This window comes from Myiozetetes cayanensis, unplaced genomic scaffold, assembly GCF_022539395.1.
Source record: "Myiozetetes cayanensis isolate MyiCay16 unplaced genomic scaffold, myiCay2020 scf4, whole genome shotgun sequence".
In the NCBI taxonomy this organism is placed as follows: domain Eukaryota; kingdom Metazoa; phylum Chordata; class Aves; order Passeriformes; family Tyrannidae; genus Myiozetetes; species Myiozetetes cayanensis.
The window spans coordinates 52,880,772-52,906,644 of NW_026087631.1; the positions used below are offsets into that span (position 1 = coordinate 52,880,772).

The window sequence follows — 25,873 nt, forward strand, 5'->3', positions numbered from 1 at the left end:
TGGACCATTTCAATCTCCCACGACGCTGACTGACATCCTACAGTAACTTCACAATGTCAGCAAAGGGCTTCACTGCCTAGACTTATCTCCTAAAAGGTTTTAGTAACGAGAGGACACCAAATATTTGGCGTGTCTCCATTTCTTAGAAACTAAACGGTATGCCACAAACTACTGGTAGCTTAGGCTGTGATTGATCAGTGATTCACCCCCTCACTTGAAAAGAAGTATCTATTTGTTACTCAACTGTTTTTTTTAATTGCATCCTGGCACACTTAGATGAGGCAGTAAAAGAAGGGTGACGAATACTCCATGGAGGTTTAATATCCCAATGGGAGGTCATTGGAAAGGACTAAACTAAAACTCCGGTCTGCATCACTGACACATGTTTTCCAATCCCGGGGCAAGTTGCTCTTATGGAAATATACTGCAGCCTTATCAAATAAATTCCAGGGTAGCACTAAAATTCTAGCAAATCTCAGCGACTTAATGCAAATTGAATTTTTTTCACAAATCTTACCAAAAATGCTCTAAGATGGCTGCATATCTTTTTGGCACATCCTGATCCATGCACAGGAAAAAACATTTCTTGACTCCCCACTGAAGGATAAGGTATTCAATGTGGATCCTCATGTATTCCTACATAGTCATTAATCTTCATAACTTATTTAAATGTTATTTAAACATGCTTGAATGAGGAAAAAAACCTGTCCCCTTCTTGACAAACCACAAGAACTAATTAGCAGAAACTTGTGCTGAAACATTTTAATATGTGCAAGTTCGTGAAGCATTAAGCATTTCATACTACTTGAGAACAACGTGATATCCCTCTCCTGAATCCAACAGAGAATTTCTCTGGAATCCTCTGTGGCTTCAAAATGCATTCTCTGAAATCAGGGATTCTTAAAACACAAGATTACTTGGGCTGTGCCCTCCTTTCAACAGGAGGCTGCCCATCTCACAGGGACTCTGGAACTCATCCATTTCTACTTAGTGAAAAGGTTTTTGTCGTTTTCTCCAATCCACTTCTAAACTACACAAAAGTCAGATTTGCAGTGGAAATTTTGTGGATTTTGTGGAAATTTAAAAGACTATTTTTTTAATTGAGAACTACTTGAGGTCAAAACTTAAATTTTGATCAAGAATTACAGAAAATAAAAGCTGGTTTTTGGGACATCTCCAACTGAAAGAAGTCGTCATTGAAACAGATCCTCAATCAGCCCCTTGCAGGTATTTTCCACGTGTTATCTAGTGTCAGTAACTGAATGAAGAAAAAATCCTGAAGCAAACATACAATCAATTTTGTTCAGCAGGGAAATTCTTATGTTCAGCATAGCAGCAGCACTCTTCTTTCACGAAGAACTAAAAACAGAACTAGGTCATCTGTTTTGGAACTTGTCACATTTTTAGATTTCAGTCTTGTTTCTTCCCTTTCAGAGAAGAACCGCTGTTATTTTCTGCATGCTCTTTTCTTGTCCCTATGTATCACTCTCTTTCCTTTAACAAACCTTTTTGTCTTATTGTCTCAATATCTGAAAGTATAATTTTTTAAAGATTATACTAGCAGTTGCTAATAGTCTAATTCTAGACCTATAGTCAAAATCTTCACAAAACTGATAATTTTTGCAACTTTATCTTTTTTCTTCAAAACAGGATGAAGAATTTGGAATAATTTAAATAAACTGCTGGACAACTAATGTGACACTTCTAGATTTTTACTCTAGTTTTTTAAGTGAAACTTGAAAAATTAGAAGCTTGTTATGAACTGGTGTTTAAGCATCCCTATTCAGCTCTAAGTGAATGGATTAAATGTAGATATTCCTGTAGGATATAAGAGTTATATTAGATTTTTACTTATTTCATATTTTGCATGTTGCTGTTAAAATACAATGATAAACAACAGAAACCACAAACACCATATTAAAGAGTTGGGATTACTAAGGATGAATACTTACCTTTCTCTTATAAAGTCTGCTAAGTCTTTTGTGGACAAATGTCCATGTTTCATGTTATGATAGAGCACATCAAAGCCATTGTTCCTTTCTCCCTAAAGATAAACAGAAAGCAGAACTATGAAACACAACGTGCTTGAACCTACATGTTTTAATAACTGCTCAAGTTTCATGAAGTGAATTATTTCTAATGCTTCAGCTTTTTAAACAGCTGCTGTTAGCTCCTACTAACCCCATAAATGTAAGCCAAACTAAAATCACCTCAGCAGCTACAACTACCCTTCTAATGCATATTTCTAGGCTCTATTCAAAGCCATTTCTTTTGTAGATTTCTAGCAATCTTGTATTCTTTCACTTCCCATCTTACTAAGTACTGTACTATCTCTTCATTCTTTTATATCTTTCATTATATTCCATGAACTAAAATTCACACTTTGAAATCACTAGATATCCTGCTTCCCCAATCCATCACACTTCATTTATCTTCTTCTGCTTTTTGTAAAACTGGTTAAAAAAAAAAAATCACTAATCTCTTCCTTCTAACAAGTAGCTTTCCTTTCTCTGTTCTTAAGTTTTAAAACATTTTCCAGTGAGTAAGGTGTACCTCCGTAATAGAAGTGAGATGCCCTAAACACTGATTAATAAACTCAGCCAGATTATGACCTCTGGCACTATGGTGGATTTCCACCTGACAGGAGAATGCAACAATAGAAATGAGAGGAAGGCGATGCAAGACACAGCATAATAGCACTGCTACCATAAAAGTATTCCTGTCAAACTATCCATTCCCCTCCTCTATCCCACAAGGTTCAGATCCATAATGCTGCTCCTACAAAAGATACAGAAGCATGCCGTGATGAAAACTGCATGCATCTTCCGAGTGGAAGGCAAAGAAGACTAGGATGGGATAGGATGGAATGGAATAGATGATTTCAGCTGGAAGAGATCTACAGTCATCATCTCACCCAACTGGCTGACCACCTCAGAGCTAACCCAAAGTTAAATCACGTTAAGGGCATTGTCCAAATGCCCCTTTAAAGATTGACAGGCTCAAGGCATTGACCACCCTCTCTAGCAACCCTGTTCCAGTGTTTGATTACCCTCTCAGAGTAAAGAAATGCTTCCTAATGTCCAATCTGAATCTTCCCTGGAACAGTTTTCAACCATTCCTATGCATCCTATCACCGGATCCCAGGGAGGAGAGATAATCATGTCTCTCCGCACTTCCCCTGCTTAGGAAGTTGTAGAGAGCAATGAGGTCACCCCTCAGCCTTCTTTTTTTCCAACTGCACAAGTCCAAAGTCCATAGTAGCTCGTCACAAGACATGCCTTCCAGCATTCTTACCAGCCTTCTTGTTCTCCTCTGGATGCATTTAAGTACTTTCACATCCTTAAAATCCCGGACTTTTCACAAAGACAGCTCTATATTGTCAGTGAGAGAAGCCTGAGAATTTGGTCACATACCCTTCCCAACATTTCTGTCTGTTCAGTTCTGCAAAAATTTGTTTGTGCAGCCATAAGGAAACCTAATAAGGGAAATTATACAGCTGAAAAGCAAAGCTGGCAAATAAAAACAAGGAGTACTGATCCAGATCACTACAAGGACACAAACAAGCTGCATTGCTCAGCCAAAGAGGCGTGAGCAAAGAGAAGGCATGTAGGAATGTGCCATTTGAAATATGCAGAAGCAGTCATGGGTAGATAGAAGAACATAGCAGCCATGGTATTAAGTCCACTTCTGCGAAGCTGGAAATTGCCTTAAAGGACACACACACAGACAAATAAATTCACAAATAACAGAAAACTGAAGGCAATTTGATTCAGATTACTAGCCAGGATTATTTGTTTTACTTCTTCCAAGCATTGGGGAAAGCTAAACCAAACAAAGAGGATAATAAAACACCTACAAAAATCACAGTTCCTAAGATTGCAGTAAATTGTAACCTGAAAAAGTGCATCAAAATTCAGACCAGTTTGGCCTGAGTGTACTAACAGTCTGTAAAAAGTACAAGCAGTATAAACTGAACACAATAAATACAGCAAACTCTAAAAGGACTATCTAAATAGTAAGGCTTTTGCAAGATTTAAAAATAAAAGTATAAGAACACCAATTAGTAGAAAATGTAATTTCTTTTAAAATATTGTTTTACTTTTTGCAGTATCAGTCTAAATAGTTTCACTGCCCTTTAACTCCTATCTAAACATTTTTTCTTGTAGTTTGAAGCCCACAATAATTTTGAATACTGGTGCACTAACTTATTAACTTTATGCAGTTAATCAATATAAACCCTGAATGCCACTGCATTATAATTAAGTTTCCAATGTTTCCAATTAGAATACAGAATATAATTCTTATTAAACTACTCCAAGGTTGTTACTGTGCTGAAATTTAGAGATAAGCATTTACAAGTAATTATTAGGCATTTCTTCCAGAAAAACTAATAAAATTCTCCTTTATGAAATGTTCTTTGTTGTAAGGTGTTTATTCTTTCTAAACCAATTTGCTCAAAATGCACTGAACACAGGCTGCTTCTCAACTTTTTGTAATGGGGCCTTTTCTACACTGGAGCTTCATAAATTTCCTGTCACTTTCGAAATGCAGGAAGGGTAGCGTAGCCATGACCCAGTCTTTGGTTGCAGCCCTTCTGATAAACTGTCAAAAATGTAACTGTGCAAATCTTTAGAGAATGGAATGAACTAAAACAACGAATTGCCATCATCATCTTGTTCCCAAACTGTAACTGAAGGTTACTGCAAAGGAAGTAATTTTCCCACTTCAATTAGTTTTTTTAATCAGTCCTGCTCTTGTTCCTGATTTCACATAAAATAGTAGAAAGCATGACAGAGAATCAGAACAGATACTATCCTTAATTAAAATAAGTCCCCTGAAAGCCACATCCTTATACATTATCAATAGTTATCAGAGGTTAAAAGTCTATACGCAAAATACATTAAAGTTTCAACAAAACAACAAGCTGAAAGCAGGCACCCAGATTTGAGGGTCCATGGGGTTTAAGCATGGCACAGCTAAAGACACGGCTTCACTTGTAAATATAATGTGAAGTACAACCTCTCTTACCAATATCAGGCTCTACCTGATAAACATCTAGATTTCAAAGCAAATTTACATGATCAATAGTTCTGATGACTAATCTGATGATAATTTACTCAGGTTTGGAGACGTGTACCTAAGCCAAATCAAGTACAGTACCTCAGTGCAGAGAGCAGTTTTTCTGTTTTAGGAAAACCTATACAACCTATCCACAATTTCTCCATTCAGTAGTTATGTTTGTGAAGAGCAGCAGTTAGAGTTATTTTGTATTTAACACTGATATTGTACATGTGATGACTAAGAGGAAAAGTTCAATTTACAAAAGCCAAGTATGTATCATCTTGCATACACACAGGCCATAAACACTGTTTGTGTTTTGGTTCCCTCCCCACATGTACTGCATAGAATTCTGTACATGGCAATTGCGTGTCTAGACACTTTTTCTTCATTGGGTGTTTTTACCTGCTCCTTCCTAGTGGCAACATAACAGCTGTGATCACCAAAAGGCCAGTACCAGCCTACTTAAAAATAAATTAATGCAGCATATAGTAGAAGGAACTGGTGAAACCTTCCACTCCCATTCTGAAGCAATTACCATCCACTGGTATAACAGATCAACAGGGAAGTCAGATAGAGATTCTTCTACAAGTTGCATACTGAAGAAAGAGGATTCTCTGTTGTCATGTATAACATTAGATTCTATGTAAGAGACTTCCGGATCAGTTTGGCAGACCATTCTGAGTGTCATTTTGCACATAAACCACCATCTGTTGAGGATGATCCTGTCAGTATTCAACAGAAAACAACTGTAAAATTGTGTATGAGATTGTAAAATAAGTGGTCCTCTCCTATATAGGAGAGGACATTTAATTACTTTGAAGTTCATTAGTAGTTTTATCCTTCCTCCTCAAAGCTAACAAAACTCTCTTTGGAAGCTGGTGTTCTTGTTGAGGTTTCCTATTATATCGCGCTGTAAGAAAGCTCTTTTGTATCTATAGCACAGGTGTCCCCTGACAGCAGTCCATAGGAGGAAACAGGACTTCAAATACAAGTAAACACTTCGCTTAAATAAGCCTACAATGAAGCATTACTGACCAACTTTGCACACAAAACAAATTAAAAGTCACAGAAAGCAAGGGCAAACAGTCCTTCCATTTCCCTTCATCAAGAGCTAGTTGCAATGATTTCCTCATGGAAATGAAAGTAGCCCTGTCAGCAAATGTGAACTCAGAAATCAGCATTTCCATGGCTTGTGCATAACAGGAAACAGATTACAGGAACTGTGTTGCACTGAACTACTTGAAATAATTTTAAAAGTTTTAAGAATATATTTGTTTGTTGCAATAAAAGTAATTTTGAATTTAAACCTACATTTAGTAAAGTACCCAGAAATTTCTGGGCAATCTGCAGTAGCATTTATTTCCTGTGTTTCTAATCAAATTGAGTGCAAGCACTATCTCCTCTGGATCAAAACTGTCCAACATTAATGTCTAGTGTAAAAAAGCTTATTTCCTGTTAAAGCACTTTCTATTTACCCAGTACAAACACGTTTCTATGAGGGTGACCCTAAAGTTCCCATTACTGATCAGATACTAAATTCAGGGAGATATAAACACATTTTAGATACTCTGAAAAACACTGTTGTCATTTTTATTACAGTTACTCCTTGTTGCAGTTTCAAATCAGTAAGGTGTTTCATGCTTTCTAGCTAGATAATGATTTATTGGGCCCTGCATAGAAGAAAATATTCCTGTGTTTAATCTTATATGTGTTATTACATTTCTGAAAGCTAACTATCAGTAAATTTCATCTTGTGAGTGTCTGAAAAAGCTGTCAAAAACCTGAGTATTGAAAAAAAGCAGTCACTTGATGCTTACAGAGGCAACATATCTTCTTAGTTCTGAAAAGTTTTGAGAAGATTGAAATTGCCAGGTTGCTTTTGTCTTCAATTTCCTTCTTCCAGTTTCAATATATTAAAAAAAAATCAGCTCCAGAGAAGCTGTACGTTTATGAGGAAGGACAGATATTTTCCTCCATATACAGATCACTAAAAATATTTTCTAACAAACAGATGGAAAGATGGCAACTCATGCTAGATGCACACATGCAGAAGGAGGAGACTAAGCAAATATTGCACAACAGCTCTCCTGAAGCAGAGCATCCAGCTGTATGCCAAGTAGAAGAGTAATGCTGTGTAAACACATGAATGGAACCACAGATGTCAGCATGACAAGTCTCAGTGTCACTCATATACTCACGCAAGTTTGTAGGAAAATACATTTTACACTTAATACAGCAAGTCTCTTTGCAAAGCTAAGATTATTAAACCTAGATACTGCCAGCCCTTACATGTTACAAAAGCTCCTGAAAAAAAATGAATCCTCCACACAGTCATTCTTAAAAGTTACAAGTAACACAACCAATTAAAAAAAAAAAAAAAAAGAAATTCATCAAAGCCAATAGGAACATACACTTTTATGTCCCAAAACTTCCAGAGTTACCAAGCATAGAAACCAGTTCTATACATAGAACTTCCAACAGTTTTATCAAATTAATTTTAAATGATTCACAAAAAACTGACTGTTTTGGAAGAGGCTTATTTTTCTGACTTTATTAATAGTAATTCTATTAAAATGTGTCAAAAGCATCATCTGCACCAGTCAGTTTAAATACAATGTCAAAACTTAAGCAATATTTTCTGTTAAGAAAAGAGTAAGTCAATGATAAAGAACACTTTCTATTCTACAGTACCAGTCTGAGCATCATCAAAGTGACAAAATGCAGCTATGTTTAATGGAAACAGCTTATAGAGTTACCTTTAAATTACAATATTGTTTTGATGCAGCACATATACAGCAGCAAGCACACAACGTTTTATGATAACATCCTAATTAGGAGTTGGGAATGTTTGGCCACGTGACTTGAATGCCTAAAACTCAGTCATAAGAATCAAAGCCATTTATAGCCTGCACTACTAGTTCATAACTTTTGATACCCAAAAATACCCTCCTGACTTCGAAAATTGCTGCTCCAGAGTGCCACGCTCCTGTAGTACTTTTCAAGTGATAGTAAAATTTTTCAAGTGACAGTACAGGCCTCCGTACTTCAGAGTACACATCCTGAAACAGTCTTATCTGTCAGGGACCTCTTGCCAAGACTTCTTTCCAAGAGAGGGCAGGCCCATAAAACATCCAATTTTCTTATATCCTCTAACAACAACAACAACAACAAAATGTTCAACTACTCACTTTTAAAAGCAGGGCAAGAGGAAAACCTCATAATAACCTTCAAGACTGTTACAACAAAGAAGGTAAGATTTGTTTTGTTTATACGAGTACTTTTATCAAGACAACAGCTTAAATAGCCTGTAAGGAATTGATACATTCACACATTTGTCTCCTTTTCTGAAGAGATCAGTTAAGACAGTCAAGTTTCTGATGCCTTTTCCTATCAGTTACAGCAAATTACCAAATCCAGGAAAACCACCACATAGCTCAAGATCCAGACTTCCATTTCCAATGAACAATTTCAGCTGCAAACTGCTGACAGTATGCACATCAAATATTAATTATGTTTTGGATTTATTTTCACATCAGTACTTTAAAAAGCCTAATTATTCGATTTCATAGGTGATGAAAATATTTTTCCTGGTGTTACTTAGAAGGGCAAGACAAAAGTAAGAAATAGAAGACAATTCTTCATAAGTTCTACACTCTACCATGTTCCTTTCTCCTTACATATTTCTCTTAATTTTCATCATCCAGAATTTTAAGTCATTATGAATTCAGTGCATTTTAACATTCTAATTTCCATCTTAACTTTCTCACTACAATTCAAAGCCTATATAGACTGTGTCCCAAGTCTTTCAAAACACAGCAATACTGAACAATAACCTGTTCTGAAAAGTTAGTAGAAATGGAGAAGTCTTATGATTCAAAATGCACAGATCTCTAATTTCCTCCTAGTTTTGCTGATATATAGAAACTCAATACTTTAAGACTTTACAAATTCATCCCCACAGTTAGTCTTGAAAGACACTTACCCACAAGAGTAAAGAAGGAATATTACCCGTTCCTTTTAATGTTACTTCTACACAAAAGAAAACCCTGCTCAGGTATTACAAAAGTTTCTTGCTTAAGTGTTGCAAGTTAAGATCCTTCCTCATGCCTTTGTTGTCACTACAATACAAATAAGAAGAATACACTTCTTGTTCTACCTTGTGTCATTTTTGGAAGCAGGAGAAACATCTGCAGTAACAGAAGAAATCCCCCTCCTCCTGGCACTCACTGATGACCCACACTAGCAGTTTTACTAAAAGAGCTAAAAAGCAGAGACTTTGTAGAGCAGAAAGAGAGAATGAGAATTTTGGGTAGATGTCAACTACCTCATATTTGCCAATAGGATTTGTGAAGTCACAAACAGGGAAACAGAACGTAATTGGAAGTGGGAACAGCCCACTGCCTTCAATGATTTAACTAACAAAATAAAATACAACTGATCAAATAGTTAAATGAACATACCACAAGTCCTTAACATAGTTTAATAGAAAAGTGCTGATCTCAGTTGCAACAGCTGAATAAATAACTCCTATTTTACTTTGACATTACACAAAGATAGTAACTTTTCCAACGAAAATGCACCTTTTTATATAAATTTTAATCTTATTTTTAGGAAAGATAAAAGTTTTTCACATCAGTTTAATACTGATCTCCCACAGTGAGGTTTCAAATTAAACGGATTTGGTATACCAAGAGAGTAAATCTAGTATCTTGTTTCACTAAATTTTAATAGTATGTTAAGAACAAAACTAGAGGAGTCAAAACTAAATACAAAGCTGCAAATAAAACATGAACTTGAACTACGCCTTATATTCAAGAATAGTGTATTATACTTGTGAAATTAGTTTTCCCTAAACTTTAAGTATAACTGTTGCTTACACTGAAAAAGCAAAAATGTAAAAGATATTTTTCTGTCACTTCAGTGTCAACAAATAATATGCTTTATGTTTTCCTTATTAGTAGTTAGATCGGCACATTAAAAAAAACCGTAAAGTAGCAACTTTGAAAACAGAGAGGTGATTACAAGAACACTTTAATGCTTCAAAGTGTCAGGGGTCACAGTGAAACCTAGTTGCACTTCATAAGAAACACAACACTAATCCAAACCCATAGCTTAACTTTTCATCCATATATATCTACCCACTTAAAATCGCGTGTCTGGAGCCAGCTGGAAAGCCTGTTGTTTCCCTGGACGGATGGTACTCGGGCTGTAGCTCCTCATGGGCAGAGGAGACGAGTTAAGGGTCTACAAGCGCGGAGCGCCGAGGGGCGGCTCCGCCTTGGTACGGCACAAACGCGAAGCTGCTCCAGGCAGGGCTGCTCGCCCGCACAGCAAAGACCGCGGCAGCCCCGGGCACACCCAGGCACGGCCGTGCCCGCCAAGGACAGACCCCCGAGCACAGAGCCACGTCCGCGTATCCCTTGGCCCAGTGCCCCGCGCCGACCACCCATCCGATCCCATCCCACCCCACCGCAGCGCACCCCTCTCCCTGCAGCGGAGCCCGAGCACGGCGGCGGCGCCGCAGGGGCGACGGTGCCCTTGCCCTGCCGCGGGCTGCAGGTCCCCCTCTGCCGCACGGCCCTGCCCGGGCGCAGGGGGCGGCAGAGACCCCGGCCGCCAGGCCCCGGCCCAGTCCCGGGGGTGGCGTAAGAGCCGAGGCTGCTCCCGCAGCGGGGACGGCGGCTGCCCCTCGCCGCGCCCTGCCCGTCCCGCCCGCGGCGCGGCCAAAGCGGCCCGCGGCGCCGACCTACCCAGAAGTTCTCCACGAAGTACGCCATCCCTCCTCCTTCGCCGCCCCGGCAGCACCGGCGAGCCCGGCCGCGGCCGCCGAGACGCGCCGAAGGAAACGGGCGCCGCCACCGCGCTCCGCCCTTCCCGTGACGGAGCCGCCGCCGCCGGCAGCCCTGCGCCTGCGCAGGCCCCGCCGCTCGGGCCGCCGGGAGGGCCGGGGAGCCATCTGGGGAGGCGGCGGCGGCCGGTCCCGGTGTGCAGCAACGCGGGCACTGCGGCAGGGGGCGGGCTCGGGAACCTCCAGCAAAACCCCTCAAACGTGTGGAGCAACCCCGGGGAACGGCTACACGGAGTGCCACCGTGCACGGGGAGAGGAGACTCTCCTCTTTGAAGCTTCTTCACCTAGAGGGTGGTTGGGCACTGGAACGGGCTCCCCGGGGACGCGGTCACAGCACCAAGCCTGACAGAGTTCAAGAAGCTTTTGAACAACGTTCTCAGGCACATGATGTGATTCTTGGTGATGTCCTTTTCAGGGATAAGAGTTGGACTTGGTGATCCTTGTGGGTCCCTTTCAACTCAGAATATTTTGTGATTCAGTGAAGTGGCTTCACAGCCAAGCCTTGGTCCAGCCAGGAATGGTAAGTAAGGTCCTTCAAAGCAGGTGATGATGACTAGTCCTACAGGGAATGTTACTGATAAAGCATAGTGTATCCTCCTAACTGCATCCTCCCACGGGATTTTACAGTTCCAGTCACACGCTTCTAAGAGAGATGCACCTTATCTAAAGCCTAAGTGTCTGGAGAAATTCTTTGATTCAGACCTTCATCTTCTTCAATGACAGTTCATTTTTCAGACCCTTCATTGATTGGGGATAGATTATTAGCCAGCAGGGGTGATGCCAGTTGTTGGTCCAGAACATGGAGCCACTCAAGTGCCACCTGTGGGCAGTCTACGTGGGGTGCTGCTTTTCAGTGTGTATATATAGTCTTTATGGCAGAGCCAGCACCACTGGGCTCTTTCTGGGACCCCAGAGAGTTCCTGTTCTCCCCTAATGAGGTGATTCGTTCCCCAAGACAGCTGTTAGGTTTTCATTATTGACTAAAATCAGAGGGCAAGGTCTAAGAAGTAATATGAGGGGCTGCAGCTCACTGTCCAGCACAAACCTGGTTTATCCCAACTTGATCTATGGTTATGTCAGCACAACGTTTTGTACAAGATACAAAAAGTAAGATGCTGATATCTGCTGGATGTTCAAGGGGATCCCTTCCCCCTGACAGAAACCCTCTTAGTTTTAGTTTGAAAAACCTCACCTGTCTTCACCTTAATACTGATGTTTTTTGTACTTTGTTCAGTAAATTAAGGGATAGATCAGAACACTGAAGTCATCCTTTAGAACCTGATGAATTCAGAAACTTGTATCAAATTTATGCTGAGTAAAGACTTCCATGAAAGAAAACACTTAGGAAAAATGTAGTTCAGAAGTTTACAGAGCTATAGAATTTCATCTACTTTTATCAAAGATACTTTCATGGAAGATGAACAGTATCATTCTGAACTGGTATTACAATTATTAGGGAATGACTGTAGCTTTAGTCCATCACTTCCTGTAGCTCCAAGGTTAGTTTAGAAGTTTCTTTCTTTCTAGCAATGTTCTTCCAAAGTTCCAGTATATGCAAAGCTTGCTAAGTTGCCAAAGCCAAGACAGAGAAAACTTCTGGATCCTTTCCATAGTAGAAATTTCTTTAAAAGTCCCAAGGCTGTTAGATCTGGATCTCTCTTGATAAGAGTATTGTTACAGGACTACATTTAAGGAAAACTCCTTTATGCATCTGTTTACTTGATATAAGCAAGCAGTCTTCATTATGATCTGAAAAAAGATATGATCATAGTACATTTTGCAGTGTGAGCTGTTATCTGTAAGGATGTACACTAGGGCAAACAGTAAGATATAAAAGCTGCGTGATCAGAGCTGAAGCTTTCTATTCCATAGAAGATAGAAATATACCTTTCACAGGAACAGATACTATGATATGATGGAAGGAGAGGTTCATTTTTACATTTCACAGAAAAGTTCCCATATTCCACATTTTCAAAGCTATGTAGTAATCCCTTATATACTGCTATATCTAGATGTGAAGCCACTGCTGCAGTTCTTCAGCATTGCAGCATGACAGAAATACCAAACAAATCCTCAGCTTTTTCAACAACAGCTTTCCACATAAAGTTGAATGAAATGCACAATCTTAGACATGAATATTAAGGCATATCCTCCAGCATGGGTGCAGTTATATAGAAAACCACTTTGATAGGAATGATGATCAGAATCAATACTTATGTTTCTAAATTTTTCTACATAGAGAAATCCAGAGTGGATTACTAAAAGCAGAGACAATGTCCCTTATTCTGGAAGTCTCTGATCTGCAAGTTAGTGAAGCCTTTGGAAATTCTTTGCATTAGCATAATTTATAGTTCTTTAATCTTAACTTCTACTCTAGGTATTGGCTGCCATGGACAGGATACTGGATTAGGTATCTTTGTTTGTCCCAGTACAGACATTCTTTTGTTCTGTTGGTGTAATGGAGGTGGACAGAAAGGAACTTTATTTTGACAGCCATAAATACATGGTGAGTCCTGTATAATAAAACAAGTATTCCCATTGCATATTTTCAGAGTCCTTCATGGAAGATCCAAATAGTTCTCTGGATTGCTAGTTTTTTAATTTAAGAAAAGCAGTTCCTCTCCCATTTTTGTGATCTACCTGAGTGAAAATTTAAAGAGCCACAACAACAAGCCTCACAGGAAGGGTATGAAGAATTAAAGAGATTTTTTAGCTATACTACTTAACTAGTTATATTTTGTGAATATAATCCTAATTTTTGAAAAAGTATTCTACATTTGTCATTAATGTGGGTTGCATACATGTGAAAGGAGATATCTAGCTTAAATTACCCTTTCAGAAAATCATTCCTAATTATGCAGTTTGCTATCTGCATCTCAATTTATCCATCCTCCCATATATCCAGCTTCTTGTTTTGTAGGTATTAATATTAACTTATTTTCAACAAAAATAAAGATTGTGTATTTTATTTTTACCTATAGTAACTAAGCTAATTTGCTCTATGTCTCAGCCATTTGAAAACGGACTATGAACTCTGGGGAAAGTAACTATTCAGTTATTAGCAAACCCTAAATACAAGAATGTAAAACTGAATTTGCTACATTTAAGATTAAAAAAACCCCCAAATAATTGCCAAAAATAAATTGCATTATTACTTCATTTAATGTAATTATGTAGCATCAAAGAGCCAGCTGACATTTAACTTTCTTAATAAATTAAAAGAGAGTAAGAAACTGATTCAAAATAAAATAAATACTCTAGCCCTGCACTTTATTTTAAAAGAGGATTTGAAGAAGCAGATGGAGGTGGAGCCATTTTATATACCACATACATATCTCATTTACTAGATTAAGGATATGCCTTGAAAAATACATTTTCTTTCTTCATCATCTTTGCTAAAAGAACTACTCAAAATTTTTGCTAGCCAAACAGAAATTTTTATTGCCAATTGAGGTATGTTCAGAATATTATGAGCAGCAGAAGGAGATATGAAAAGGCAGACTTGTTTACCACTGTGATGGAGAAAAAAAGGTGATTAAAGGGAGAATTTTTAGCTAAATCCTTCCAGGAGTCATTTAAATTTGGTAAGTAATGCCAGGTTACCTTGTCGGATTTAAAAAACACTAGGATTATGTTCTAACCAAGCAACTCTACCTGAATACCTGCAGACATTACCCAGAAGTTTAATAATTCACTTGCTTATAAGCTACACATTACCTTCATTACTAGACATTTATTGAAGTCTTTCTCTACAGAAAGTGTAATGAAATCCCATAGGCAGGAGGTTAGAGCTGGTAAGGTTTAGGAAAAAAATCTCTCTAGGAGAAAGAGATTATAAAGTTAGCAGCAAATACAGCTAATTTGAAATAATTTATTTAAAAGGAATTCTCTAAGACAATCTTAAGATTGTCTTAAGGCTAGGCTAGGCCCTTTTCTGAAACACATGCACAAACTGAAATTGTGGTCTGATGAGAAAACACTGGTGAGATTATGGCCTACATTACACTTTTGGTTGGAGCCCCTGGTGGTCCAGTGGTAAAGGCGCCGCGCTATCACCGTGGAGACCCAGGTTCGATTCCCGGTCAGGGCCACTCCCGGGCAGGTGGGGCTCGTTAGCCCTTAAAGGCAACCCACTTACATCCTGAGGACCTCACTGCCACTGTCCAAGCTCGCTTGGCCCCGGCAGATGAACCTTAGGATTAAAGGGTGGGCTCAGTTCCGCGCACACTGTGTCTCACCTAAAAAAAAAAAAAAATCCAATGCGCAGGCTGGAAGGTGTAAAGACCTTCCCCGGATCTTCGCTCGCGAAGACTGGCCATTACATTACATTACACTTTTGGGTAGGATGGGTGTCTCTAATGTAATTTCTAAGTTTTAGATTTTAAAAAAAAATGTACACAGAGCTATAGCCACGTTATTACAGTAAGAGATCAACTGAATTTCTTTAAACATGGTGCAATACCTAACTGAAGTTATTTTGAAGTTAGGAATGATATATGTGTTCTGTTGAAGATTTGCAGCAAGTTTTAATGACAGTTTTCAACATGCCTGAATAATATATTCCATTAGGCTGCACCATCTGACTCACTGTATACTTAAATGCACACTTTTGTTGATTTGGACGCCAAGCTTGATTGCATCCCATTCATTAATTCAATTACTTAAATGATGAGCCAAACAGCATTGTTTCACAGTGAATCATTTGGTGCTAATACTCCACCTTTTTTACTCTTCAGCTCTGTTGCTACCAAAAGCATGTTTCATCAAATCAACCTTCAGTCAAATGGAAGGATCAGAAAGCACTAGTAAACATGAATAATGACAAACCAGAATAGTTCAATGTTTGTAGATTCCATTTTGACTTCTTGTCATATTTCAGCCCTACAGGAAAAATTCTGGGAGATTTTTAACATACTCAGGAAGCGCATCATTATGGAAACACCATACTTAGTTTTTTAGTCTATGTTCTGTGTAGGATGGAGAAATAATATGACCTTGAGATTATCTCAGTTAGAACATGGTGCTAATTAACATGAAGTTTGGGGGTTCAATCCCTATAAGGGCCATTCACTTAAAGAGTTGGACTCAATGATCCTTGTGGGTCGATTCAAACTCAGAATATTCTGTGAAACATCATGAATTATTATGCTGCTATACTCTCAAGAATACATTGGTTAGTTGAATTTATATTCTTGATGTATCAATGTATTTAACACTACACACATGCTTTAAGTACTCACCTGCAAGTATGTCAACCAATGAACTTGGAGCGGCTTATTTGCAGTCAACAAGTAAAAATAACCTTAATGAAAAAAAACCAAAACCAAACCAAAACAAACCAACAAAACCTGAAGTATTTAAAACATTCAGATTCAAGTAAATATGAAGTGTTTAGAAGAGCAAGCTCTGACTGTATAACCATTTAGTACTAAAGTTCCCCACAGTATCTAGTGTACAAGCAAGATGGTGATCAGACACAAAGATCTTCTCCACTTTGGTTATAAAATAGAATAGAAAAGATCATTTGTGGCAGAAGGATTTGAAGCCAAACTAACATGATTATGTGGTACCTCAGGAAAGTACTCCTGTACAGCACAGTATAAGAACAGATGGTGCTTGTGTCCTTAATAAGCCACAGGCAGCTTGCAAGTATTCCTGTACTAACAAAAAGAAGTGCAAATGCTTGGGATTGAGTTTATGCAAGTTAGTAAATGAAATAATGAAAAAGAAAGGTATTGGTCTGAACAGATATTTTAGCTGCCTAGGTAAGAAGCAGCTATTGAAATATTGTGAAAGAGGTAAAATGATTCGGTTATACAGGTACTTAATTAGGATAGCACATTAAACATCAGAATGTCAATGTGAACAGGATGGTCAGTGAATGGCTTGCATTTGGGCAAAAGTAATACTACGTGAAAATGATTCTTGCCTTTGATTCTTCACATCCATAGATTGACATACCAGTGCGTATTAATGGCAGCCACCAGCCTTATCAACTAGAAGAAACATGCGAACTTCAGTGTCCCTATCACCTCAATAAAACTCTTAAAGCCTAATTTCCTCTGAAGATGTGCAGACCTGTAATGATTTAGTATGGTTTGAGGTTTGTCTTTTTTTTTTTTTTTTTACAAAACTCTGAGTTGTTACGTCAGGCAATTATTTGTGTTAAACACTGCCGTTTTATGGACTGAGAAACAGTTACTTGCATGAGTGAATTCCCTGCAACACAATGAGAGCTGTGGTCTGAGGTTCCAGCTAGCTTCCATCTGGTTTTGGCCGTGTTGAAAAAAGTTTTGGTGTGCAAGGACTTCGACAAGCAGAATGGAGATAAGCAAAACTAAAATTAGCCACATATTCCTATGGCAGAGTACTGGAGAAAGTGATGCAACTATCGTACTACTTTATGCTATGTTATGTAAAGAATTTTAAAAAATGAATACTTGAATTCTTAGTTCATCATGTGATTCATCTGAGCTTCCAAAGCTAGAAGGAAAAGGTGCACATATATACATACATGGTTCCAAAATGTTTATTTGAGCATGTACATTTCACAATAAAAAATGTATATGCAAAACAATGACCATCAATATATTAAGGAGAAAAAAACCCCTACCATGTAACATGGTTTAAACTTTTCTTTTGAGATAATGATTATATTAAAAGAAGACGCTGAAAGATGTCTTGGGTCAAGATGTGGTTTTAGTAAGAAAAATACCACCTTAAAATTTAGCTATGAAACAGTTTTACACTTTTTTGGAGAGGGTGGTTGTTTTAAAGGAAAATCCCTCTTTTTTTATGGTATTATCCACACTGTTTTGAGTTTCAAAACTACAAAACCCTTCTGCTTCTATGCCTGCACGTTACAGAATCCTCTCAACAAGTCAAAATAAATGCAAAGCTGAAAGATAGCTCGAGAAAACTGTAAATTAAATATACCAACCCTGTTAGGACATTCCCTCAGAAAAATTTCAAGGTAAAAGGAGCTGTAAATTAACATCGCTTCTTATTGTGTCCTTTACTACAGAGATAAAATTCTATTTCCTATTTGAATTAACCACTGAAAGTGCAAAGAAAAATAATGGAAAATTTTAAAAAACTGGTATGTTATAGTAACACTACTGTAGTTATGCGTCCAAGTTAACCTGTATGCTATAAACATGGGAAGATTTTAAGTTCCCCTGTATATTTAATACAGGAAATTTATGACCATCCACTTAGCCAAGGGGCAATAAGGAAAAATTTGTAAAACTCTCAGTATAACAGTTCATGTTTATTTCCACTTATTATATATTTATTATTTATTATATATTTGCACTTTTAAATTATACATTAGGATTTAGGAAAAAAACCCCTTATACCTGAAGTTACATGCACACACACACACACACACACACACACATATATATATATCTCTAAAGCTCAATTTTCATTTTTTTGATTCAAATTGAAGTCTGACAACCAGGACTGATGTCACAACAACCCTCTGAAAAACTGTGATTCAAAAATAATTCCTTATATGCCATCACTTACACACATGTATGTGCAGCATAATTGCATCTGTTTTCCTTGAAGTGATTATTGGAAGCAATCTAATTTTAAGTCTGTCATTGTGCAGATTAACATTTGGGTGTCTTTTTGGAGGTTTCAATAGTCTATACTGCTTATTTTGTGCAAAAAAAGGCCAAATGCCTGTGAAAGCCCATGCCTTTATGTAAGCAGTATGTTTCATTTGGAGTCATTCTGGGATAACAAAAGCTATCAACAACTACTCTGTATTTCGTATATACAATATTCCTACTGAAATGCTTTTTATTCAAGGACAATTTTAAATTAGATTTTTTTTTATTTACAAATAACATGATATACAGTGCAAGTTCAATCCTTGGCACTGTTCCAATCTGACCACAAACTTCGCAGTAACATTCATTTCACTTACTCAAGATGGTAATACTTACTTGTCTCTTGTTTGTAAATACAGGTAGCAATTAACCTCAGAGTCAAAATTAGAGGCCACATCTTAGATGTAGCTCTGAGCTGGTAGTAGGAGACTTGAACTAAACTGCTGACTGACAGCAGGATGTTCTATCACAGGTACCCCAGAACATAAGGGGAGTGGGGATGGCTATTTGAAAGAAAACAGACCTTCCCCCTATCCCCTCCCACACAGCCACCAGGAACTGCTAATCAACTCTACTAATCAACTTGGTCTCTATGATGCTGTTCCATGGCCTTCTCCTGTTTCTCAAAGCAGACTAAGTCCTTTGTTAAGCAGAGTTTAAGCCAAGGATGCAGCAATTAGTTTCTACTTTAAATTTTATTATAGTAAGTAGTTTTATCAATGCATTTAATTGAACTTTATCATTACGCTATAGAAGCAATCCATGCTAGAAATGTGTAATTGTTTTAAGTTGTCTAAATGCTACCGACCAGCTTTTAAATATTTGAACATGAAATGCTCAAGTCAACATGGGTGGACCAAATGCAACTTTTGCTTTTCTGTTTTCATTTTAGAGATTCTTGTATCAGGAAGTTCTGGAAGGGCAGCTCTTTAAACAGTTTGTATTATCATGGTCCCATGAAAGCTAGATAAAATTAGACTAAGACCAGCATAAATTCTGGTTCAAGGTCTTGAATAGCTTGAATTTATTTCTAGTTTACTCATTTTTTTATGATTCACATTACTGTTAGAACACAGAATGAAAACAATTTTTTTTCCCTTTTCCATTTGGAAACTTAGCAAGTATCAACTATTTCAAAAAAAAGTAGTCAAATGTAACATTTCTCAGAAGTAGTTACCAGGTATCATCCAACAGGCTCTAATTTCAAGTCACCTACACCTCCTTTTTTCTACATTTATCTGCCCTCAAGTAGCATGAAGCATCTAAACTAAACTAATTTAAAGATTATTTTCTTTCATATAAAATGAAAATCCTTGTTCCATAAACCCTAGTACTTTCATGTGTGAATCAGAAGAGTGCACTACCAGGTCAGGCAAAACATAGTTGAACAATAAATTTAATCATTCATTAAAAATTGGAATGCGACATCTATATTTAAACAACTTTATTAACATAGTCAAGCAGTGATTAACATTCACATCTATTATGTCACATCATACAAATGTAAATACAAAATTACTACAGTACAATATATATTCTCTGCATGATCCAAAATATTTGGTGGCCCCAAAAACTCTTTAAAATTCAGCAGCTTATCAAAAATTAAAACCATATTCTATTTAAAATGAAGTTCTGTTAGCACATAGGCAGACTTCAAGAAATATCACTCAATTTAGTACAGTTTGAGAGGTTGCAGGAGGATATGTTTGAAGGAAACATTCCAACATTGTGGCAGATACAGAAACATCAGATTTAAAGCTTTCAAGCAAAACTTATACAACCTAAGTTGTCAGCAGAAAGATCCAGTCATCTTTCTTTAAAACTATATTGTGTACTTCATCCAATTTAAAATTTTAAATTTTTAAAATTTTAGAAGTGTCTAGTATTATTAAGTCAATGTACAACGCAATTACCTCTCTCTTTCCATGAAAAATAATACACTGCAGATTTCAATGGCCAAATAAACCTCCTTATACCAAACCTTTTTTTCTCATTGCTGTCCTCACAAAAAACACCCAAGCCTTCCTATTTAGTTGCTCACGCAAAGTAAGGAAAGAGATACCTAACCCAAAAGTAGTACAACAGAACTAGTTTATAGGAAAAAATATACTATACTGTAAGTGCTGAATTCTTTCAGATGTGGATTTGGCTTACTTAAAGCATACTGTAACACCACACAGGGATTTATCTTATAGAGCCATTTCAAACTTCCCTCATGTAAGTACATTCAAGTGAGTGAGTATCACTATTTTAGCAGAATATACAAGGCAAGCAAAGTACTTGCCTCAGTTCCCCATTCAAAATAATAAACTAAAACTGTCTTGCTCCACCCATTAAGTGCAAAGAGCAAGCATCAGTGGCAGACAAAACCCAGTTTCTATCGGAGAAGAATACCTAGAAGACTGATGGATGCAAGTCATCCTGGAGAATGCATAGGTGAGTGAAATACACAGCTACTGATCAAGCTTTATTTATTCAAGGTGAGGTTATGTAATATATAACAAATATGTGTGCAAACTACATCAGCATCTATCTGAGAGAGGTGCAGGATGTTCTGCCATTTCATTGTAGAGCTTAATCTTTATCTAAGATAAAAAGTCACTCTTTAGACCCTATATAAAAGGTTTATGCATTTGTCATCCTCAGGAAAGAGACAGTATGGAAGCAGTTAGTGTTATTTCTTTCCTTGACAAAATCTGAAACAAAAGATTACCAATTTAATGTTGCATTTAAAGCATTTTTTTAAGAAATATTTCAGTTGTTTGAATATGGATGCATTCTCCTCAAGGGAAGAATGTTTTTGCACCTTGTCTGTTAATACATTCAATATGAATAATACAGGTGAAGCAAAAGTAATTATTGTCCCACAGTAGGTTAATTTAGAGTAAGTTTAAGACAAGAGGAGCTGCCTAAATGAAATACGTAAACTGATAAAATTATGACACATTTTTATTACCATGTGTTCTGAACAAAAAGGGTACAAGAGTATTCACCTGAGATAAAGCTAGTATTTGAATATTTCTGAGTAGCAATGAGTTTTGCTTGAGGAAAGCCACTTGAATTTTTAAAATATACATTTTACTATTATACAATATATGCAGTTTAAGTAATTAAGATTGATGCTAACATAAAAGTTCTAATGAAAAAAAATCACAGTGTGTATCAATATTGTTAATTACAAAACTTATGCTACTTCATAACTTTTAAAAATTATCATGATTACAAATTTTAACCCATTCTTCTAAAAGTGACCTTTTGAGTACAAGCTTCAAGGAGCAATAAACCAAAGTGTAAGAATTAGCTTCTTACAATTTAAATATATACATATTCACTGATTTAGAAAATAATCAAGCTTTGGAAAAAAAAAATACAAAATTGATTATTCTTGCTTGCACTGGTTAAAATAATGAACTAGCCTAATATTTTTCCCTAAATGAAATGAGTGGTTTCCTGAATGTGTTATGAAAAAAACTTAATATTGAACTTCATTTAAGACTAATTTAACAGCAATTTAGAACTGCCAAAAAGATGCATTTATAAGGATTTTAAATACACTTTCTGTTACCAACTTAGGTTGATCAGCAGCTTTTGTTCACTCTCAGAATCCTTCAAAAAGGGAAACTCAAAACAGGAAAAAGGCATATATAAAAACAGTAAACACTGACCTCCTGAGGTTCCTACAACAAAAATATTCAAGTAGAAAATCTACACCATTACTTAGCAGCGGCTATTTCTGTAGTTTAGCACACTAACAGCACTTTATTCAGTGTGTAAGGAGCAAATGAAGTAAGCCGTGCTTTTAGCATGCCAAGAGGCAGAAACACTGGAATGTAACAAAGACAAACTCACAATTCTACCAGTATAGACATTCAGTCAACGTTCAAGAACTGTCAAGACTACACCACAAGAATTAAGATGCTTTTTGTATATCCCATGATGCAATAGTTCAATTTTAAATATTAATGCTGTTTCAGAACTTTTCTTACCTCACATTACACCCTAAATGGCTTCTGCAAATCTTTGTACTTTATTATGCATTAGGAATATGGTTTATTTGCTTTAAAATATACCACAGGAACTTACTGATACAAAAGACTATTTTGTCAGTACTGTTTGTTTCTGCCACAATTAATTATTTTCCTTGCTGTCATATCAGATCATTTCACATCTGTACAAATACCTATTAAAACACGTATGCACAAAAGTGGCATCCTAAGCTAATCCAAGGTGAGGTGGAGTGGTTTTATTTGGTTAAAGGGGCTTTCTGAAATTTAAGAAGTTTAGTTAAAGTCAGATTCTAACTGTTAAGCTACCATATTATTTGGGTAGGCTTTCTATTCTACAAACTCTTTAGTGTCATTTCTCTGAAACTCTTCCTTAAAGTTCAAACACACTTAACATTAAAGCAAATTTGGCTCTAAAATAACATCCCACCTTGCTAAAGGCTGGGGGGTTTTTTCCCTTTCAAAATTTGTTTTTAAAGTGTTTTTTAGTGGCTAGTAACTAATTTACTTCAGAGTTATTAACTCTGAGAAGGAATTTTGTGTTTGCTACCAGAGTAATGTAATTTGAAAGCAAGCTATCACATGCAATTTTGATCAAATTGAATAAATACTATGTACTGGCATTATCGAATGCACTTCATACAGTAGATGTCCAAACTATTCTTCAGGCATAATCCACTAAAATTTGCAAAGCCAAAAAAAAAAGTGTGTGTGGGGGACATAAAACATGCATGTGATCATGCATTAAAAAAACAATCTAAGTTGTTTAAACAGCATTTTTACACACTCACACAGCTCAAACTTCAGTGCAATGGCTAAATCATTCAACAGTCAAAGAACAGAACCATGCAAAGAAGAGCAAGTTCTTAAAAACAAAACAAAACAAAAAAAACCACACACACAAAAAAATCCCCAAAACAAAAAAAAAAAAAAGGAAAGAAAAAAAACCACACACACACAAAAAAGGGGGGGGGGGACCCAAAAAGAAACAAACAAAAAAAACAAACCCAAAAACTTGTTATCCAGTATCAATTCTGCGATGCAAAGGTGAGAAACTAAATCTACAAAAAGGCTGTTATGGCTTAATTTTGTTTTGCAGATTAATAATGCAGCACTTGAAAAATGGAAAGGTGTGGCTTCACCTCTGACCAGCAGAGTTAAAAATCTCTCCATTTTCCTTTATCATCATGGGATACTCTTTAGGCAATCTAAATTATTAAAGACTTGCCACTTTCAGATGGACACAAGATCAAGTGTACCAGTTAGGATTTCACATTCACAGTACATAAGAAAATACACATGGAAGGAAAAGTAAAGGGTTAACTTAACAAGGATTTATTCACAGGAATACATGTAAGTAGAGAAAAAAAAACACAACAGAAAAGCTAAACAAATGAAATGAAGAGGATCCAAACCAACTTTCACTCTCTAGCTTTAAACTTGCACCCTTGTGCATTTAACTATATCACAAAGGGCCACCAACATGCGCCAATACAGTGTAGATACCCTGCATTACATCCATTAACTTAAACATCTCTTTTAAGATCATGCTTTGAACAAAAAGAAAAGTGTAGAAGGTAATACGTTGAGTGGGAATAAACACAAATGTAGCAATCTTGTCATCAACTTCTACAATTGTCTTTACGTGCCAACTAACATTTATGCAGCCTTTAACGGGTCTTATCATGTAACTCATTTTAGAGATTCTGATAAAATCACTAGGATATAACCATGCAGAAAGCACATCACACTGACAGCACAGAGGCAAATATTTTGCACAGCTATATCGGCTTTCCACATTGTGCAGGTTACACACAATACAATATCAATCTTATTCTTAACAGATCCTAGAAAGGTATTTCAAGGCCTAATTTAACGTTAACTACAGTACTTTATATCTATATTCTTAATAAAAATAAATTCCACAGAATCTTAGAAAGGAATTTTAAATGCAGGGCTATATTGAATTGGTAAACTGCAACACAAAACTGGCGCAACATAGGTAAATGTATACCAATTTCACTCTATGTGATGCAAGCATGCTACTTTCCCACTAATTAAAATTACTTCTGATCACTATGAGCCAGAACACATGCCTGAACCTTAAACTGCAAGTTAAGAATAATGCCTTACTCTAAAAATTAAAGCTAAGAAAGTACAATAATAAAATCATATCCACTACCTTGGTTGTTTTCCTTAATGTAAAAATTAAGATGTCAATCTTTCCTTTGCAGTGTCCTTCCCCTTACCCCAAAAAATGAAAGGAGTGACTTATTTGGCAGCTTGCAGTTACTTCATTTTGTCCAAGTTAACCTTTATTATTTTACGATGGGGTTTCTATGCTGTACACTGCAAGTGCCTGTTTCTAATACAGACACAAGCTGCATTTTAACTGTACTAACTTCGTTTGCGTAGTTCATTAACATGCAAATACCTAGTAATCCCCTCAAGCAGGATGAAATAATGTAGAAAACCCTTACTTAAAAAAACAGAAAACAAAAAAGAAAGCCTTTTACTGTTTGTGACCCCCATTCTTAGGTTTCCTTTATTGTGCGCAAAATATTTTTCCTCTTTACGTATCCCTATGGTTCAATTATATGGTTTCTTATTTTGGTACAAATCCCCACAATATTCCAGAATGTGCTGTTTTGTGACTAGATTCTTTTTTTTTTCTTCTTCACATCCAGTGCAGAGGTGTAATAGGAGACAGATTTCCACCCACAAAGGCTCCAGATGTTAAAACATTTCCCAACATCGACTTAATACAGTGACGGCAACACCTCCCTCCCACCCCTCCCAGTAGGGTTGGGATTGTACTGTATTCCCTACTGGTTTACCCTTCCCCCCAGTAAAGGGTAACATTTTCCCTGGGTGCAGAGGCTCCCTCATAGTCTCCCAGACTGAAGGACCTGTAGAAGGAAAAGATAAAGGTAAATTAAATCTTACCTTGACCCTTTGACAGACAGGTGCATAAACAAAGAGCCTTTTTCAAGCACTAAATGCCAACTGTTAACTTAAAAATGAATTTATGCCTAGATTTTCCCTTTTAAGTCTGTTAAGAAAGCAGCCCATTTATGTAAGATAAAATTATTATGCATGAAACAACAATGTATGCTATGCTGACAGTTCCACTACTGTGCTAAACTTAGATTTAAGATAAAAGCAGTCCTATATATTTTAACCAGCTTTTTGATTTTTTAGCACAAACTTATGAGGTAGTTATGACATTGAGAAAGAATATTAAACACATTGCTACTGACCTAACAGCTTCCCTTTCGGGTGGATTAAACAAGATTGCTTCTCAGTTCAAACTGAGGATAATACTGGATTTTATCACTTTG

The 25,873-nt window shown here is 36.9% G+C and overlaps 2 protein-coding genes and 1 long non-coding RNA gene across 12 annotated transcripts in view; 1 reads left to right on the top strand and 2 right to left on the bottom strand.

Moving 5' to 3' along the window:
- The window catches only part of FCHO2 (FCH and mu domain containing endocytic adaptor 2), a 79,548-nt gene extending 68,601 nt beyond the window's left edge, over window positions 1-10,947 (bottom strand). For all 8 annotated transcript variants that reach the window (XM_050329616.1, XM_050329620.1, XM_050329619.1 and 5 more), the window contains exons 1-2: window positions 10,812-10,947; window positions 1,953-2,044 (exon numbers count right to left, since the gene is read on the bottom strand). In XM_050329616.1, the coding sequence (XP_050185573.1) occupies window positions 1,953-2,044; window positions 10,812-10,838 (119 nt within the window). In that variant the 5' untranslated portion in view covers window positions 10,839-10,947. The remainder of the gene's footprint in view (window positions 1-1,952; window positions 2,045-10,811) is intronic.
- Window positions 10,948-11,137: 190 nt separating this feature from the next.
- LOC126647426 (uncharacterized) overlaps window positions 11,138-25,873 on the top strand; it is a 53,646-nt gene continuing 38,910 nt past the window's right edge. Inside the window, exon 1 of the long non-coding RNA XR_007630596.1 lies at window positions 11,138-11,429. This is a non-coding gene — a long non-coding RNA (uncharacterized LOC126647426). The remainder of the gene's footprint in view (window positions 11,430-25,873) is intronic.
- TNPO1 (transportin 1) overlaps window positions 19,958-25,873 on the bottom strand; it is a 70,625-nt gene continuing 64,709 nt past the window's right edge. For all 3 annotated transcript variants that reach the window (XM_050329626.1, XM_050329623.1, XM_050329625.1), the window contains one exon: window positions 19,958-25,441. The gene's annotated coding sequence lies outside the window, so the exon portion shown is untranslated. The remainder of the gene's footprint in view (window positions 25,442-25,873) is intronic.